Below are 16113 nucleotides of genomic sequence, written 5' to 3' on the forward strand. Positions count from 1 at the left end.
AAATTAAATTTGCCTTAATAACCAATAATCATCTGAGGTAACCTTACATCAGCTTTCAGTATCCCGCTAGTGCATCATGAAGCCTGATTGTGGATCGTGCAACAGGTGTAAAGAAAGTGAAATTTAGCCAAAAATCAATGAAATCCAAATTACTGAAGGATCTTGTGAGTGAAAGACTGAAGGAAATATACTCTGTTCACTGAAGAAGTGGAGGATGGAATTGCTCTTCTCATGGTGAGTTAATGTTAGCTGGAATGGTGTCTTCCGCTTAATTGGTAAGTCTGTAAATGGCTATATATGTTTGATTTGATCTATTCTGCTATATTGACAAGTATTGGTGATCGGAAAGATTAAAACGCATCGTTACTTCTTAAGACTGTGGCTGGGTTCCCCGAAGCACTAAGTAGAATGTTAGTTAAGGTGACCAGATTTCTGAAATGAAAAACTGGGACATTTCTAGTTCAGTGGTAAGTATGCCACTGTAAGTATTTTGTAAAAATGTTTGCATAAGGATGTATCTGCATATTCAGGATGGGGGGGGGTTAACACAGTAGATTAAAGAGTGTGCAGTGAGAGATTACCTGTCTCTCATTTCATCCTCCTCCTCTTCTTCCTTCCTCCAATGGCTGGTTCAAATCGGCTCACTTTAGTCTTTTTACAAGGTAGAAACAAATTGCATGTTGCGTAATTGCAGAAAAGCTACAAGTACACAGCACCTTGAACTCTAACCAGATGATCTATTAATATTTAGACAGGTCTATGAGTAGTTCAATACTGATGTCCATCATTTTAATCCTGTTCTGTGTGCATTTGTTCAGTTTCCAGCCAAAGTAAAAAAGCTTTAGGCTACGTGAGAGTCGCTTATGATTCACATAGTGTATATTCACGTTACATGCATTTATTGTGTCACTTTCATTAATCTCAATGATTGAGCATCAATACATCTGAAACTCCATCATACTAAAGCCATCATTATTTCTTTAATTAAATTCTGTAATAGTTAATACATTTCAGTGCCTCGACAAGGTTACAAACAACTTTATTATTATTATTTCATGTTGAGAAGACAAACACCTAGACATACATAGCTCCAGAAATGAAGCACTTAAGTTCTACTTTATAACGAGTGATCTACGTGCTGGTTTGGGAAACAGGTGTCACTCCGTCGTAAAATAACGAGCGACGTTAGTTAAGATGGTCGTAAAAGCTTAAGTTGCAATGTTCTCTGGAAACCCTGCCTATTTAAGATATCAGAAAGAGCTCATCTTTGTAGCATAATTATCAGCAAATAGATATAATAAAATCTGCACTCTTTTATTGGTTTGGTCAATTAATATTCACATATCAGCCTCCACCAGAAAATTCCCTCATTTACTGCTACTAGTGTATTTTACTGTATCTCTGTCATTACAGTACCAACCGTCTTTTACCATTGTCATGTTTGAAAGATGCGGTTTCAAGGTACAACTCAGAAGAGGAGATACATTCAGCTGCTTTGCCACTTGCTACACTGAACACAAACTGCTCAACATACTGTCCTTTCACCCATCTGCGCTATTTTTAATCGTTGGTGTATGTTGGTGTTGGTGTAAACATGGACTAGCTGGACGTATTTGACCATTTGGAAATGTTTCCAGCGACTATGTATGTGCGTGGACTGCTTTTGAACCATTCATAATCTGATTCAAGCTTTGCTAAGGAACTTTTATTGAAGGATGGTGCAGTTAAAAACACTTGGACTTGACCGCAAAAACGTGAGTAAATCATTTCATTCAAGAATATTTAATATGTTATGGTGCCGATGTGCTTGACTGAATAGTATAATATATTCAGATGCAATTTGTTGGATGTGTGTTATCTGTAAACCCTGAAATTTAGCTTTATAAAGTTGTGGAGCTTGTCCATACTCTTCTGACTATTTCAAATATGACTGTGGTCTGTATTGAGGGGTTGTATGATGTTAGCCAATTAGAACAGTGGCCGTTTAAATTGAAGTTTAAAGGAGACTGTGGTGAAAACTGAGCTTTTCAGAGAGAGGGCCAGAAACAGGGTGGAAATTATCATTTATTACTAAACTATGACTGTTTTAGTGCTAAAAAATTTACAGACATTATCAGTGGACCTCACGGAAGATAATTTAATTATTAAAAAAATAGCATTTCATGGTCCCTTTAAACCACGTTAAGCGTTTTCCACGACAAGCGGTTCAGAATGTCCCCTCCGAGATGCTGTTGTATGACGTCACTCAAACATGGCGGCGAGAGATTTGCAGAGTTTTGATAAACATTCACTTTTAAACAAATAAATGCACCAAAGTTTCCATATTATATGATGTTTAGCACACGTTTTCAGAGACGTGCAAAACTGTAAACGATCTTCTATACTGATAATCATAATCCTGTAGAAACTTCTGGCATTGTTGTTTTGTTTATTTCTACATTATTCGAGCATCTGATTCATGTTTATAAATGTCACCAGTATTCTCATCATCCTAAACGAAGACTTGTTTCAACAGGAACAGGAATAACTTCAGGTGTTTCAACTGAGATCTGCGGGATAAAACATTGTAAAATGATGTTTATTAAAGAAGAGAGTGAGGACATGAGTTATCCAGAATCATGCAGTTCAAATGTCATGAAAAATGAAGATACCGAGGAACAAAGAGGTTGGTGTCCATTCTTCATTCTTTATTATTGACTGCTGATGAAGATTAAAGTTATAAAGCTTTAAGCAGTTCAACACATTTGGTGGCTTTAGTGAATTATAATTTTATGTTAAATAACAATTTAATCATTCAAATTAAATGCCTTTAAATATGAAACATTCTTTATCTTTGCATCTTATGTGCTCTTCAAGTGCAGTCGGAAATATCGTAGTTACACTGCGGTAAAGTTGTTTTCATCTTTACACATGTAGTTTATTTTTTCAGTAGTTTTCTATCAGTGGATACAGTACGGTCAGTATTTTAAACTAGACTACGATCGGCATGTATGACAATAAGCGAAATCAATCAGAAAACACGTTAATCGATTTTATGTCATATTTTCTAGGAATCTCCACTGATTATGCGTTGAAGTTAGGGGCCGTCTATAAAGTGTGTGAATTTTCTATTTGTCTGCAACCGCCTTCATTTGATTATGGACGCTGATCAGCTTGCTTTAGTTTTTCTTTATCTTATACCATTCCTGTACTGACAATAGGCACATTTTTACTCTGTATTGTATTTTTACAATATATTGCAGCATTAACCTCCTGAGACCTGAGCATTACTGCTGTGTGCATTGCCATTTCCCTTTTCGATTAGTTACTAGTAGCCCTTAATAAACATGAAGAGCAAATCGTTTTCCTCATATGGGGGCAATGGGACTAAATAGTGAAATTTAAAAAATACCAAGATACAGAAAGCCAGATATATATATATATATATATATATATATATATATATATATATATATATATATATGTGTGTGTGTATATATGTATATATATATTTTATCAAATTGTTTATTATATTTCCAGGAGTGTGGGGTATTCATGTTTTTGAGACGTTACAGACATTACAGCTGATTTTCTGTAAAGCTGCTTTAGAACAATGTGTATTGGGAAAAGCACAAATAAAAAAACTAGCTATACAAATGTCTGCACTGGTCACAGAACAGGTTGAAATGAATCTTATTTTCCTAATTGTGTATACAGCCTCTGAAAGCAACATTTTCCATCTTTTGAATGCACCCATTGATTCTCAATGATATTGAGCATGTTTACATGCACACCAATATGCTCATTACTCCCAAAAATCAGATGAAGTAAGAAATCCGCGTTTACGTGAGATGATTTGAAATAATCACGTTATTCTCTGCTTTTGACATCAAACCGTGAAGCCAATAAGAACATCGTTTAAAGGGATAGTTCACCCAAAAATTTAAATTCTCTCATTATTTACTCACCCTAATGATATCCCAGGTGTGTATGTCTTTCTTTCTTCACCAGAACACATTTGAAGAAAAACAGAAAAATATCTCAGCTCAGTAGGTCCTTAAAATGCAAGTGAATTGAGATTTCTCTTTTAAAGCTCAGAAAATCATATACAGTCAGCATAAACATCATCAATATGACTCCAGCGGTTAAACTAATTTATTCTAAAGCCACACGATCACTTTTGGTGTGAAAAAATATCAATATTTAAGTTATTTTTCAACTATAATCTAACGCTTCACAAGAGGGTGGAGTTCAAGCAGTCTCTCGTGTGATGTATTAATTTTGATATGGATACAGAAGTAATCTCACATTCTCCACTCGGTTGAGACATCAGTGATGAGCACACAAATGCACAAATACTATTTGTGAATAAAGAAACCGATATACAGTTTGCATACCCTTGGAGAATTGGTAATATATGTACCATTTTAAAGAAAACATGAGTGATCAGGCAAAACACATTTCTTTTATTTCTTATGGGATTCATATTCAACTGTAGGTTATAACAGAATGGCACAATCATATAACAAAACATGGCAAAAAAAAAAAAAAAAAAATGAAATGACCCCTGTTCAAAAGTCTGCATACCCTTAGTTCTTAATACTGTGTATTGCCCCCTGTAGCATCAATGACAGCGTGCAGTCTTTTGTAATAGTTGTCTATGAGGCCCCAAATTCTTGCAGGTGGTATAGCTGCCCATTCGTCTTGGCAAAATGCCTCCAGGTCATGCAAAGTCTTTGGTCGTCTTGCATGAACCGCACGTTTGAGATCTTCCCAGAGTGGCTCGATGATATTAAGGTCAGGAGACTGCGGTGACCACTCCAGACATTACATTAACTATGGACATGTTCCACTAACATTTTACAAACAGAAAGTTTCCAAATACTTTTTTGTGTTTTTTCCTAAAAGTAAATGTATTGTTTTATTAAAACCAAACAAACTCCTTTTTGCTAAGTATTTTGCATTACAAATGTGCTCATGCTATCTTTGCAATAAATGCCAATTTGTTTGATTATGTTTTCTGATGCAATGGAGTTCATTGCATTTTTCAGTACAGCTACAGGTTCACCCACAAATGAAAATGAATTCATGATTTACTAAACCTCATCTTGTTTTAAACCAATTTGACCATCTTATTTTTTTCCGAATCTGAATCTCTTTTATTCGCCAGCACTTGTGAGGTACAGGAATTTACTTTGGTGAAGTTTATACACAATACATATACAATCACACATGTGCAGAAGAATAGATAAAGTGATTAAAGTGCTAGTGTGTGTGTGTGAGAGAGAGAGAGAATAATAACTTATGGAAACATATCTGTTAAGGTTTTGGTTGAGAAAGGATACAAGACTGGGAAATAAGCTTTGTAAGTGTCTATGGGTCCTGGTTTAAACCTGCCAGGCAGAAGCATTTGGAACAATCCATGACCAGGGTGTGAATGATCTTTAATTGCCTTTCGGTACACAAAGGGAGAAATTTAGAAAAAATGATCTGCTCAATGATTTCATACAATGGCAGTTGATGGTGACACCTCTTCCAGCTTCAAAAAGGACGCAAAAACATAATTCAGAAGTTGAGACTCAATGTGATTCATGCCTTATTCTGAAGGCATACGATAAGGTTTGTTGAGAAAAAACTGAAATCCAATTTATTATTAAGTGAAAATCTTGATGACCGTTGCTGTCCTGTGTACATTCATGAGAGTGCATGAGAGCACAAGTTGGGGCGTTCAAGTGAAAACTTGTTTTGTTTATCTAAAAACAGGACCGCCACAGCGATTGTAACAACAGAACATAACACAGCTGCACACAAACCAGAGAACAGAACTTACAAAACATGTCTGGAGAGTTTGAACTCAAATAATAGATGCATTTAAATGCATAATATATGGAAGCTCTCGTTCTCAGGAATGTGGCTATTTATTTTGCTGCTATAATACCACAAATTTAATGATTATCAAAACAATCAAAGTGCTACATAATCTGTGTAAGACAACAAAGACAAATGTCTAATTTCTGCTCCTATCACTCCTTCTGTAAGCTCAGAGTAGCCAAAAACTCTATATTTTAGGCTGTTTTCTTCATTATAAGACATTTTCTACTTGTCTGTGTGCTTGCTTGGGTAAATAATCCCATGTTATGTCTCATATGCAGTCCAGCATAGCATCTGCAAAATATGTTCTTGACTACTGATGATAAAATATTATACATCATCGCATAGCTTTCCGACAACAGCTTGATTAGCGTTTAGTCCACTCAGAGGCCAAGATATGAAGTATTAAATAGACTGAATGCCTATGGATGAGTGCACAGAGAGTGCTCAGCTGCATTAGAGCGCCACCTGCATTTCAGATATGTATTTTGTGATGGAAGGTGATAGAGGCATTATTTTTTCCCTAGTACTCTCTGCAATCTAGTGGAATGAAATAACCCTTTCAGCAGGGACATAGAGCCAACAGAGCCTGGTGCTTCTTACTCCTAAAATTGTAAATCCTATTTTCCTTTCCTCATTTTCTTTCCTTGCATCAGACCCTTCCTATAAGAATGTGATCAACAAAACTAAATATTTAGAACAATGTAATTTTTAACTTTTAACTTGTTTTGTGTGTGTGTAGAAAACCCATATATTTCAGAACATTTTCTTACTCTCTAAATTAACTTTTATGTTCACAAAGCAAGAGTCACTTACAAAAAGCCTTGGTATTTTGTAACACAGATTTTAAGATTAATGTTTAAACCATTTCCAAAATAAATACACTGGTGGCCAAAAGTTTGGAATAATGTACAGATTTTGCTCTAATGGAATGTAATTGGTACTTTTATTCACCAAAGTGGCATTCAACTGATCACAATATATAGTCGGGACATTAATAACACGAAAAATTACTAATATAATTTGAACTTAACTACTTCAAAGAGTTCTCATCAAAAAATCCTCCACGTGCAGCAATGACAGCTTTGCAGATCCTTGGTATTCTCACCTTTTTCTGCTGTAACCACTGGAGGGTCAACTTGGCCTTGTGCTTAGGGTCATTGTCATGCTGGAAAGTCCAAGAGCGTCCCATGTGCAGCTTTCGTGCAGAAGAATGCAAATTGTCTTTTACAGTATTTTCTGATAACATGCTGCATTCATCTTGCCATCAATTTTCACAAGATTCCCCATGCCTTTAGAGCTCACACACCCCCAAAACATCATTGAGCCACCACCATGCTTCACAGTGGGGATGATATTCTTTTCACTATAGGACTTGTTGACCCCTCTCCAAACATAGCGCTTATGGTTGTGACCATAAAGCTCTATTTTGGTCTTGTCACTCCAAATTACAGTGTGCCAGAAGCTGTGAGGTGTGTCAAGGTGTTGTCGGGCATATTGTAACCAGGCTTTTTTGTGGCATTGGTGCAGTAAAGGCTTCTTTCTGGCAACTCGACCATGCAGCTCATTTTTGTTCAAGTATCGTCATATTGTGCTTCTTGAAACAACCACACTGTCTTTTTTCCAGAGCAGCCTGTATTTCTCCTGAGGTTACCTGTGGGTTTTTCTTTGTATCCCGAACAATTCTTCTGGCAGTTGTGGCTGAAATATTTCTTGGTCTACCTGACCTTGGCTTGGTATCAAGAGATCCCCTAATTTTCCACTTAATAAGTAATTGAACAGTACTGACTGGCATTTTCAAGGCTTTGGATATCTTTTTTTATCCTTTTCCATCTTTATAAAGTTCCATTACCTTGTTATGCAGGTCTTTTGACAGTTCTTTTCTGCTCCCCATGGCTCAGTATCTAGCCTGCTTGGTGCATCCACGTGAGAGCTAACAAACTTATTGACTGTTTATACACAGACACTAATTACAATTTAAAAAGCCACAGATGTGGGAAATTAACCTTTAATTGCCATTTAAACCTGTGTGTGTCACTTTGTGTGTCTGTAACAAGGCTAAACATTCAAGAGTATGTAAACTTTTGATCAGGGCCATTTGGGTGATTTCTGTTATCATTAGGATTTGAAAAGGAGCCAAACAACTATGTGATGATAAATGGCTTCATATGATCACTATCCTTAAATAAAAGACAGTTTTTTTGCATGATCAGTCCTATTTTCAAAATCAATGCCAAAATTTCACAATTTCTGCCAGGGTATGCAAACTTTTGAGCACAACTGTGTGTGTGTGTGTGTGTGTATCTATCTATCTATCTATCTATATATACACACACACACACACACACACACACACAGTTGAAGTCACAAGTTTACATACACCTTAACCAAATACATTTAAACTCATAGAAAAAATCCCTGTTTTAGGTCAGTTAGGATCACTGCTTTATTTTAAGAATGTGAAATGTCAATAATAGTAGAGAGTGAATTATTTCAGCTTTTATTTCTTTCATCACATTCTCAGTGGGTCAGAAGTTTACATACACTTTGTTAGTATTTGGTAGCATTGCCTTTAAATTGTTTGACTTGGGTCAAATGGTTTGGGTAGCCTTCCACAAGCTTCTCACAATATGTTGCTAGAATTTTTGCCCATTCCTCCAGACAGAGCTGCTGTAACTGAGTCAGGTTTGTAGGCTCCCTTGTTCGTACATGCTTTTTCAGTTCTGCCCACAAATTTTCTATTGGATTGAGGTCAGGGCTTTGTGATGGCCACTCCAATACCTTGACTTTGTTGTCCTTAAGCCATTTTGCCACAACTTTGGAGGTATGCCTGGGGTCAATGTCCATTTGGAAGACCCATTTGCGACCAAGCTTTAACATCCTGGCTGATGTCTTGAGATGTTGCTTCAATATATCCACATAATTTTTCTTCCTCACGATGCCATCTATTTTGTGAAGTGCACCAGTCCCTCCTGCAGCAAAGCACCCCCACAACATGCTGCTGCCATCCCCATGCTTCATGGTTGGGATGGTGTTCTTCGGCTTGCAAGCCACACCCTTTTTCCTCCAAACATAACAATGGTCATTATGGCCAAACAGTTCAATTTGTTTCATCAGACCAGAGGACATTTCTCCAAAAAGTAAGATCTTTGTCCCCATGTGCACTTGCAAACTGTAGTCTGGCTTTTTTATGGCAGTTCTGAAGCAGTGGTTTCTTTCTTGCTTAGCAGCCTTTCAGGTTATGTCGTTATAGGAATAATTTTACTGTGGATGTAGATACATGTCTACCTGTTTCCTCCAGCATCTTCACAAGGTCCTTTGCTGTTGTTCTGGGATTGATTTGCACTTTTCGCACCAAACTACGTTTGTCTCAAGAAGACAGAATGCGTCTCCTTCCCAAGTGGTATTATGGCTGCGTGGTTCCATGGTGTTTATACTTGCGTACTATTTTTTGTACAGGTGAACGTGGTACCTTCAGGTGTTTGGAAATAGCTCCGAAGGATGAACCAGACTTGTGGAGGTCCACATTTTTTTTTTTCTGAGGTCTTAGCTGATTTCTTTTGATTTTTCCATGATAACAAGCAAACAGGCACTGAGTTTGAAGGTATGCCTTAAAATACATCCACAGGTACACCTCAAATTGACTCCAATTAGCCAATTAGCCAATTAGCCTATTAGAAGCTAATTGGCTAATTGCCTAAAAGCTTGACTTAATTTTACAAGCTGCTTAAAGGCACAGTTAACAGTGTATGTAAACCTCTTACCCACTGGAATTGTGATGTAGTCAATTAAAAGTGAAACAATCTTTCTGTAAACAATTGTTGGAAAAATTACTTTCATGCACAAAGTAGATGTCATAAACGACTTGCCAAAACTATAGTTTGCTAAAATTAAATCTGTGGAGTGGTTGAAAAATTAGTTCTAATGACTTCAACCTAAGTGTATGTGAACTTCTGACTTCAACTGTATCTCTGAAATTAAACCACTTATGACCTTAAAAATAAAGATACAAAAACCCGAATCTAAAACAATATTAAGTTATCTTTAATATTTCTGGAGTTATTCACACTCTAACTTGGGAAAAACACACAAAAAGTTTCCTCCCATTTTGTTTTTACTCACCATTGGCATATAATGCAACCAGAGGTGCTAAATTCAAGAGATTTGAGTAAAAAACTACTTATCTATGTGTAAAAATAAAATCATGATGCTGCCACATTTCTAAGGTTAGTTTTGACCTGTAGTTTTACTCCAAAATTTGTCAGTTTTAATTTCTTATTTTTAATATTTGTCCTTTGAAATGAATAGCAACCATTTTTTTTTTTTTTCATTTTAGACCTGATGGATGTGAAAGAGGAAAGTCAAGAACTGAATGAAGTGAAGGAGAAACACCATCGGGATAAGACACTTCGTAGTTTCATAACTGAACAAAACTCTTTTAGTGGCTCACAGACTGAAAAGTATTTCTCACAAAAAAGAACTAAAAGAATAAGAGCCAAAAATTATTTCAACTGCCCTCAGTGTGGAAAGAGTTTTGGACATAAAGGATATCTTAAGCGTCACATTCAAGTTCACACTGGAGAGAAGCCTTTCAGATGCCATCAGTGTGGGAATACTTTTACACGTAAAGGAAGTCTTACTAAGCACATGAGAATTCACACTGGCGAGAAGCCTTTCAAATGTCATCAGTGTGGGAAGAGTTTCAGACAGGCATGTGGTCTCAAAATTCATTTGTTCTTGCACTCCGGAGAAAAGTTATATAGCTGTGATCAGTGCGGCAAAACATTTTCTTTAGCATCAGTCTTAAGAAAACACCAGAAAATTCATCTAAATGAGAAGCCTTACAAGTGTTCACTTTGTGGAAAGAGTTTTTCAGAGCTGCACAATTTAAAAGAGCACCAGAAAAAACACAGAGGTGTGAGAGATCATGTGTGCTCTGAGTGTGGGAAGGCCTTTCACAGAGCTTACAACTTGGAACTTCACCAAAGAATCCATACTGGAGAAAAACCTTATAAGTGTTCACATTGTGGAAAGAGTTTCTCTGTTTCAGGAAATCTGAAAGCACATGAGCGAGTGCATACTCGAGAGAAGCCATACCAGTGCACTTCATGTGGGAAGAGTTTTGTCCGATCAAGCACTCTAAAGACTCATAGAAAAAATAATTGCCTAGGGTTGTCACATTGAGCAAAGTTCATATTTTTTTGCCATGCAAATGGGATAAAAAAAAATGTTTTTTCAAAAGAGCAATTACAATTAAGTGGATGAATTGCTACATTACCTACAGAGCTAATTGAGCTGTCGTTTTATGTAACAGGTAGAAGAACATTTGAAGAAACTAAATGGAATTCTCGATTCCTTTCCTTGCTTGCATTTGTTGCATCCTAGCTCCTTCCTCTTAGGATGCGAGGTTGCAAGGAAAGGAAAAGAGGACAAGATGCATTTGTGAAATGGAATGCCCTTGTTCACTCAAGCATCATTTAAGAGCCCATCTTTGCAAAGTTGCTTTACCTTGGCAGGGCTCCAGACTAAAAAACATTTACTGCAGCACCACTGGCTCCTAAACAGAAACATTTAGTAACCAAATAGATTCTAGTTGTCAAATTACAAAATTGCTCAATTTAGATTTAGCCAAAGAAATTAAAGGCAACTGATAATGATATATACAGTATTTACATTGTAAAATATATATATATATATATATATATATATATATATATATATATATATATTTGTAAAGAGAAAATACTGTATAATTTAACATTCATTTCACATTTTAATGTAATGAATGAATTTACACTACAGTACATTTTTTTCAGCAAATAATGCTAATTGAAATAAAAATATTTTACTATTTTTACTTATTAACCCTTGTGCTTTGTTCCTCATTGGCTACCACTCCTTGTGTTCCTGGGTCAAAATGAGCGACCCATTTAAATGGTATATGAATCTCACATAATCCATATATTATCATTAAATTGTCAAGTCAGGTCATTTTTATTTGAATAGTGCTATTCACAACACACATTATTTCAAAGCAGCTTTACAGAAAATCATGCATTAACAGAAAATGAAATGGGGTCCATCCTAAATCCAAGGTTCAGGCATTGGCATATGAAGTATCCAACGTTTTACAGTTGGAGTTGGCATCAGTTGGCACTGGCTGTAGTTTGTCATCACTCATCGACACGTAGCAGTGGAGTTCGACACCAAGCAGGAACGGAGCTGGATCTGGCCGGCTCTGGGATGTGAATCCCGAGGTTGAGACATGGAAAGAAACAGAATAATATTAGCATAGATGCCATTACATTTTTTGCAGCATTATAGATCACGATAGATGTTTCTGGTTAAGGCAGACCTAACTAAAGCAGCCTAATTGTGAGTTGATGGATAAATTAGGTGTATGCCTGGCTAAATAGATGAGTCTTTAGTCTATACTTAAACTGTGTGAGTGTGTTTGTGTCCTTAACAGTGTGAGGAGTTAATAATATTAAGGAGAGGTTCTGAGATTACAGGGAACACCTCTTTTAAGAGCTTAGTTGGTATTGGATCTAGCATACTGTACATGTTGTGGCTTTTGTTGTTTGTGACAAATTATGAAACACTATTCATAATTTTCCTCACAAACAACTTCAATCCTATATTGCATAAGCCTTCTCACGTTCTGTCTGTCATTTATTTTCACCACTTCTGGTGCTTTAAGTGGAAGGACTAGGTTTTTAGAATTATAATCAATCATTATAAACATCTAAATCACATTATATGTTTGATAATATATAATCCGTCCTCCAGTGCATCTGCTGTGAAGTGTAAGGTGACATTTTTCTAATTGCAGTGCATTAAAGAACTCGCGCTGGGGGATTAGTCAGTACAGGAGAAACTTCCAGGACTATTGGATTTATGGTTGCCCTGGATTTTGTTTCTTTTTTTTATTTTGAAGCAAATTTTGTTTGCTTCAGTGCCCTATGGACTGTCTTGGCTCCACTACCTAAGATATTTACACTCTTTTAGGAGATTAGTGATTATGTTTTGATTTTTGTTCATTTTTGCATTGTTTCAAAAAAAGAGTCTTTTTACGAGTCTTGCAAACCTAACAACACAACTTGCATATATTTCATATAGGGAGGACCGGCACTGTCTGAGTAACACGGAACATAAGAATTTAAGAAAAAGTGGATTTACCAAAATTTGCTTTTCTTCATATCACTCTGGTCACAGACGAGGGGGCGTTATTTTGATTTCTCATAAGGTTATCTTTGAAAATATTTGCAGACATTCAAATAAAGAGGGCATGGTTATTTTGTTTTTCTCCACTATTTATTTGAATAGGGAAAAAGTGGCATTCACCAGCCACTGTGGATGGTGGTCAAAAAAGCTAGTTTCAGACCCTGCTGAATATACTTGTGAAATCTTTTATCAAAAACGTTATAATATTTTTCATCAGAAATTGAGGGCTCGTCTAATAGCAAAAATCATCTACAGTATAAGGTAATGGAAATTTCATCTATGTCTCATCTATGTCTTTTGCTTATTTTTCTTACAATTGCAGTTTCTTTGATGTATTTTATTTTTTATGTATCTTTCGCATTTGCCAGGTGATTTTCTTTTAGTGAGGGAGGAATTATGGTAGTGATGGCATCAAAATTGTACTTGATTCATTTACGATTGTGCCCACATTGGAATAATTAAAAAAATGTTGCAAAGATGATTTGTTATTAATAGCAGATTTTTTTCTTTATAGCCATGCCAGGATATGAAGTGAAGAGGGAGGTTAAGGAGTTACTATATGCAGAATTAGTGGGACAATAGATATTAAGAGAACAGAGAGTGGTTGTGTGTGTTGCAACCCATTCTGCAGTATCCAAGGGTTCTAGGGCTTTGGAGACAGAACTCAAACCCGAGGAACCGATTGGCATAGATCCCGTTAACCAACCTACAATTAAAAAACAGTTGATGGCAATTCAACTGTAAGAGCTGGAAATTGATTTAAGCTGACAACAATACCAGGGTCAGCTGCTGCACATCTGAGCGGTTGAGCTCAAAGTGCAAAAGCTATCCGGTTAAAAAAGTTGGAGCTTGGGCTGAAGCATGGTCAGCCTCCAAATCCTCCTCCTCCAGTTTCCTGAGGAACTGCAACACCTGTGTTGGTGCCTGACAGTGTCTTCTCTCCCAACTCTGTTCCTGCAGCCCTTGGAATTTGATGTGAGTAGGCAAACTGCTTTATACCATTGTTTAGGGAAAGTCGATACACATTTTCCTGTTTTAGAGCATATTGCTGCCACACTACAGTGTCCAAAAGGTATCTGGCCTTTGCTTTTGTGATGCAAAGTCGTTGGGGATAGCCTATGAAGTGATTTCAGCACTATCGGAGTAGAGTTTGGATTATGATCAGGTAAAAATTTCTGCATTGCAAGCCAACAAGCACGATCCTGAAGCGTATCAACAAAAGATATTTGAAACATATGAAAATCACCAATATTTGTTGAGTTTTCTCATGAGAAAACTTCTTTTGAAAAGTGGTGGGTGGCCAGAAAAGTTATAACTTATGAGCAACTGAAAAATGTAATGTTGTTGGAAGAATTCAAGAATTGCGTTTCAAAGAAAATTGTGCTTTATTTGATTGAGCAAAAAGTTTTATCGCACTCTGATGCCACTGTCTTTGTTGATGAGTTTGTGCTTATATGCAAAGTTGCTTTTCCATCCCCTTGGCACAGTATTGGTGAAGGCAGTCACAGCTGTAAAGCCTCTTCATCTGTAAGTAAAAACAAACAGACTTCTGATTCCTCCACAGATTCACATGAATCCTTTTATTGCCATAAATTGGGACATCTTACTGCGTTCAAATGCAAGAATCTGAGAAAAACACTTTATAATTGCTTGTTGCCTTTGTGCACACACACACATACACACACACTCTGATATTATACTTGCTATTGATCCTGTCTTTTAGTGTGCTGTCACTTTGACTGAACCCAAACAAATTTATATTTTGAGGGACAAAGGGGCAACATAGTCGTTCATTCTGGCCGATGTTCTTCCGTTTTCTTAGTCTAGCTTTGGTTCAGATGTTTTAGTTCAGGGTATTGAATTTGGTGTAGTAAAGGTCCATTTACACATACTTGCACTCTAGTCTTGCAACTGGATTCATCAAAATAGCTGTTCAGACTCAGTAACCAATGAAAGGAATTTCCCGTATCCTAAGAAATGATTTGGCAGGAAGTAAAGTTTCCCAACTTCCTGTAGTCACCAATGTGTACTGTGTTAAAAACTCGTGCTGTGACTCGAGTATAAGCTAGGAAATTCGAAAATGTGTCACAGTCCTGTCATTCTGTCAGGTTGGGTTTTTGTCTGACGGGACCGTGACATCATCGTTCCCTGTCTGTCTTGTGTTTTGTGTACGTTCTTTGTTTGAGCGCATGAGTCCGGTTGTGAGTTACCGCCGTGCACTCGTCGGTCTTGTTTCATGTCCAGAGCATGGTGTCTGGATCCTGACTTCCTGTAATGGTTCGGTTTCAGTCTGTATCAGTATCCAGACACTCATGCTCCATGTTCTGTTTGTTTTGTTCTAATTGTGTTGACATTTCTGCATCATGTGTTTCAGGTGCTGTTGGCACGCAGAATCAGCGTTTCCATGGGAACACTGATTGTTTACATGGAAACGCTGATCATGCCAACTTTCAGCTGGCGAGCGGCACCTGTCCTTCTTTGTTCCTGCTTATTTTAATCCCCTCATGTGTCGTGTCCTTGGCTAGATTGTTGAATGTAGTCTGTAATAATTGTTGTATGTTATCATTATAGATTGTTGTTTGACGTGAAGTAACTTACCTCACTCTTTCTGCCTAGTTGGTCCTGTCCTGTGTATCTGTTTGGTTGCCCTGTCCCTGCCCGTGTCAGGAGTGTGGTTGCCTTTCAGTTTGCTGTATGCTTGTTCTCTGCGCTCACAAATCGATTCCTCGTCTCTGCCCGTGTGTCGGGAGAGTGATTGCCTTCCAGTCTGCTGGGCATTGTTCTCTGCACCTCACTATGCTTCAATGGGGGATCCCTACGAATCTGCTCCTGACTTCCAAAATGCACACACTCGCCTACAAATACACTATGCGTGCATGCATCCTCAAACTCCTTCCTGCAACTGCAGCCGGTGCAGGGATCATCAGTTTTTGCCAGCACAGTGGAAGTGAAAATTTATTGTTAATAAATTCTCTGAACTGTTCCTCTGTTCTTGGGTCTCATTGTCTCACTCTTGCTCTCTGACAGAACAATCCAGCC

General features: G+C 37.1%; 1 protein-coding gene across 2 annotated transcripts; it reads left to right on the plus strand.

Moving 5' to 3' along the window:
* Nucleotides 1-2242: 2242 nt before the first annotated feature.
* Nucleotides 2243-12522, plus strand: LOC127440870 (zinc finger protein 239-like). 2 transcript variants are annotated; one of them, XM_051697914.1, is made up of 3 exons: nt 2245-2366; nt 2516-2665; nt 10187-12522. In XM_051697914.1, the coding sequence occupies exons 2-3, from the start codon at nt 2572-2574 to the stop codon at nt 11032-11034; spliced, it is 942 nt and encodes a 313-aa protein (XP_051553874.1). In that variant the 5' UTR covers nt 2245-2366; nt 2516-2571; the 3' UTR covers nt 11035-12522. The 2 variants fall into 2 exon arrangements, with proteins under 2 accessions (XP_051553873.1, XP_051553874.1); XM_051697913.1 differs by having other exon boundaries at nt 2243-2665; nt 10187-12521.
* Nucleotides 12523-16113: the final 3591 nt, after the last annotated feature.

Source organism: Myxocyprinus asiaticus, chromosome 5 (genome assembly GCF_019703515.2).
Source record: "Myxocyprinus asiaticus isolate MX2 ecotype Aquarium Trade chromosome 5, UBuf_Myxa_2, whole genome shotgun sequence".
Classification (NCBI taxonomy): Eukaryota; Metazoa; Chordata; class Actinopteri; order Cypriniformes; family Catostomidae; genus Myxocyprinus; species Myxocyprinus asiaticus.

Bases quoted from the DNA above. Each gene is read 5' to 3' on its own strand.
- LOC127440870 (XM_051697913.1), top strand. From the start codon at position 2,572: ATGATGTTTATTAAAGAAGAGAGTGAGGACATGAGTTATCCAGAATCA. The intron at 2,666-10,186 runs GTTGGTGTCCAT...TTTTCATTTTAG, and splicing joins AGATACCGAGGAACAAAGAG to ACCTGATGGATGTGAAAGAG.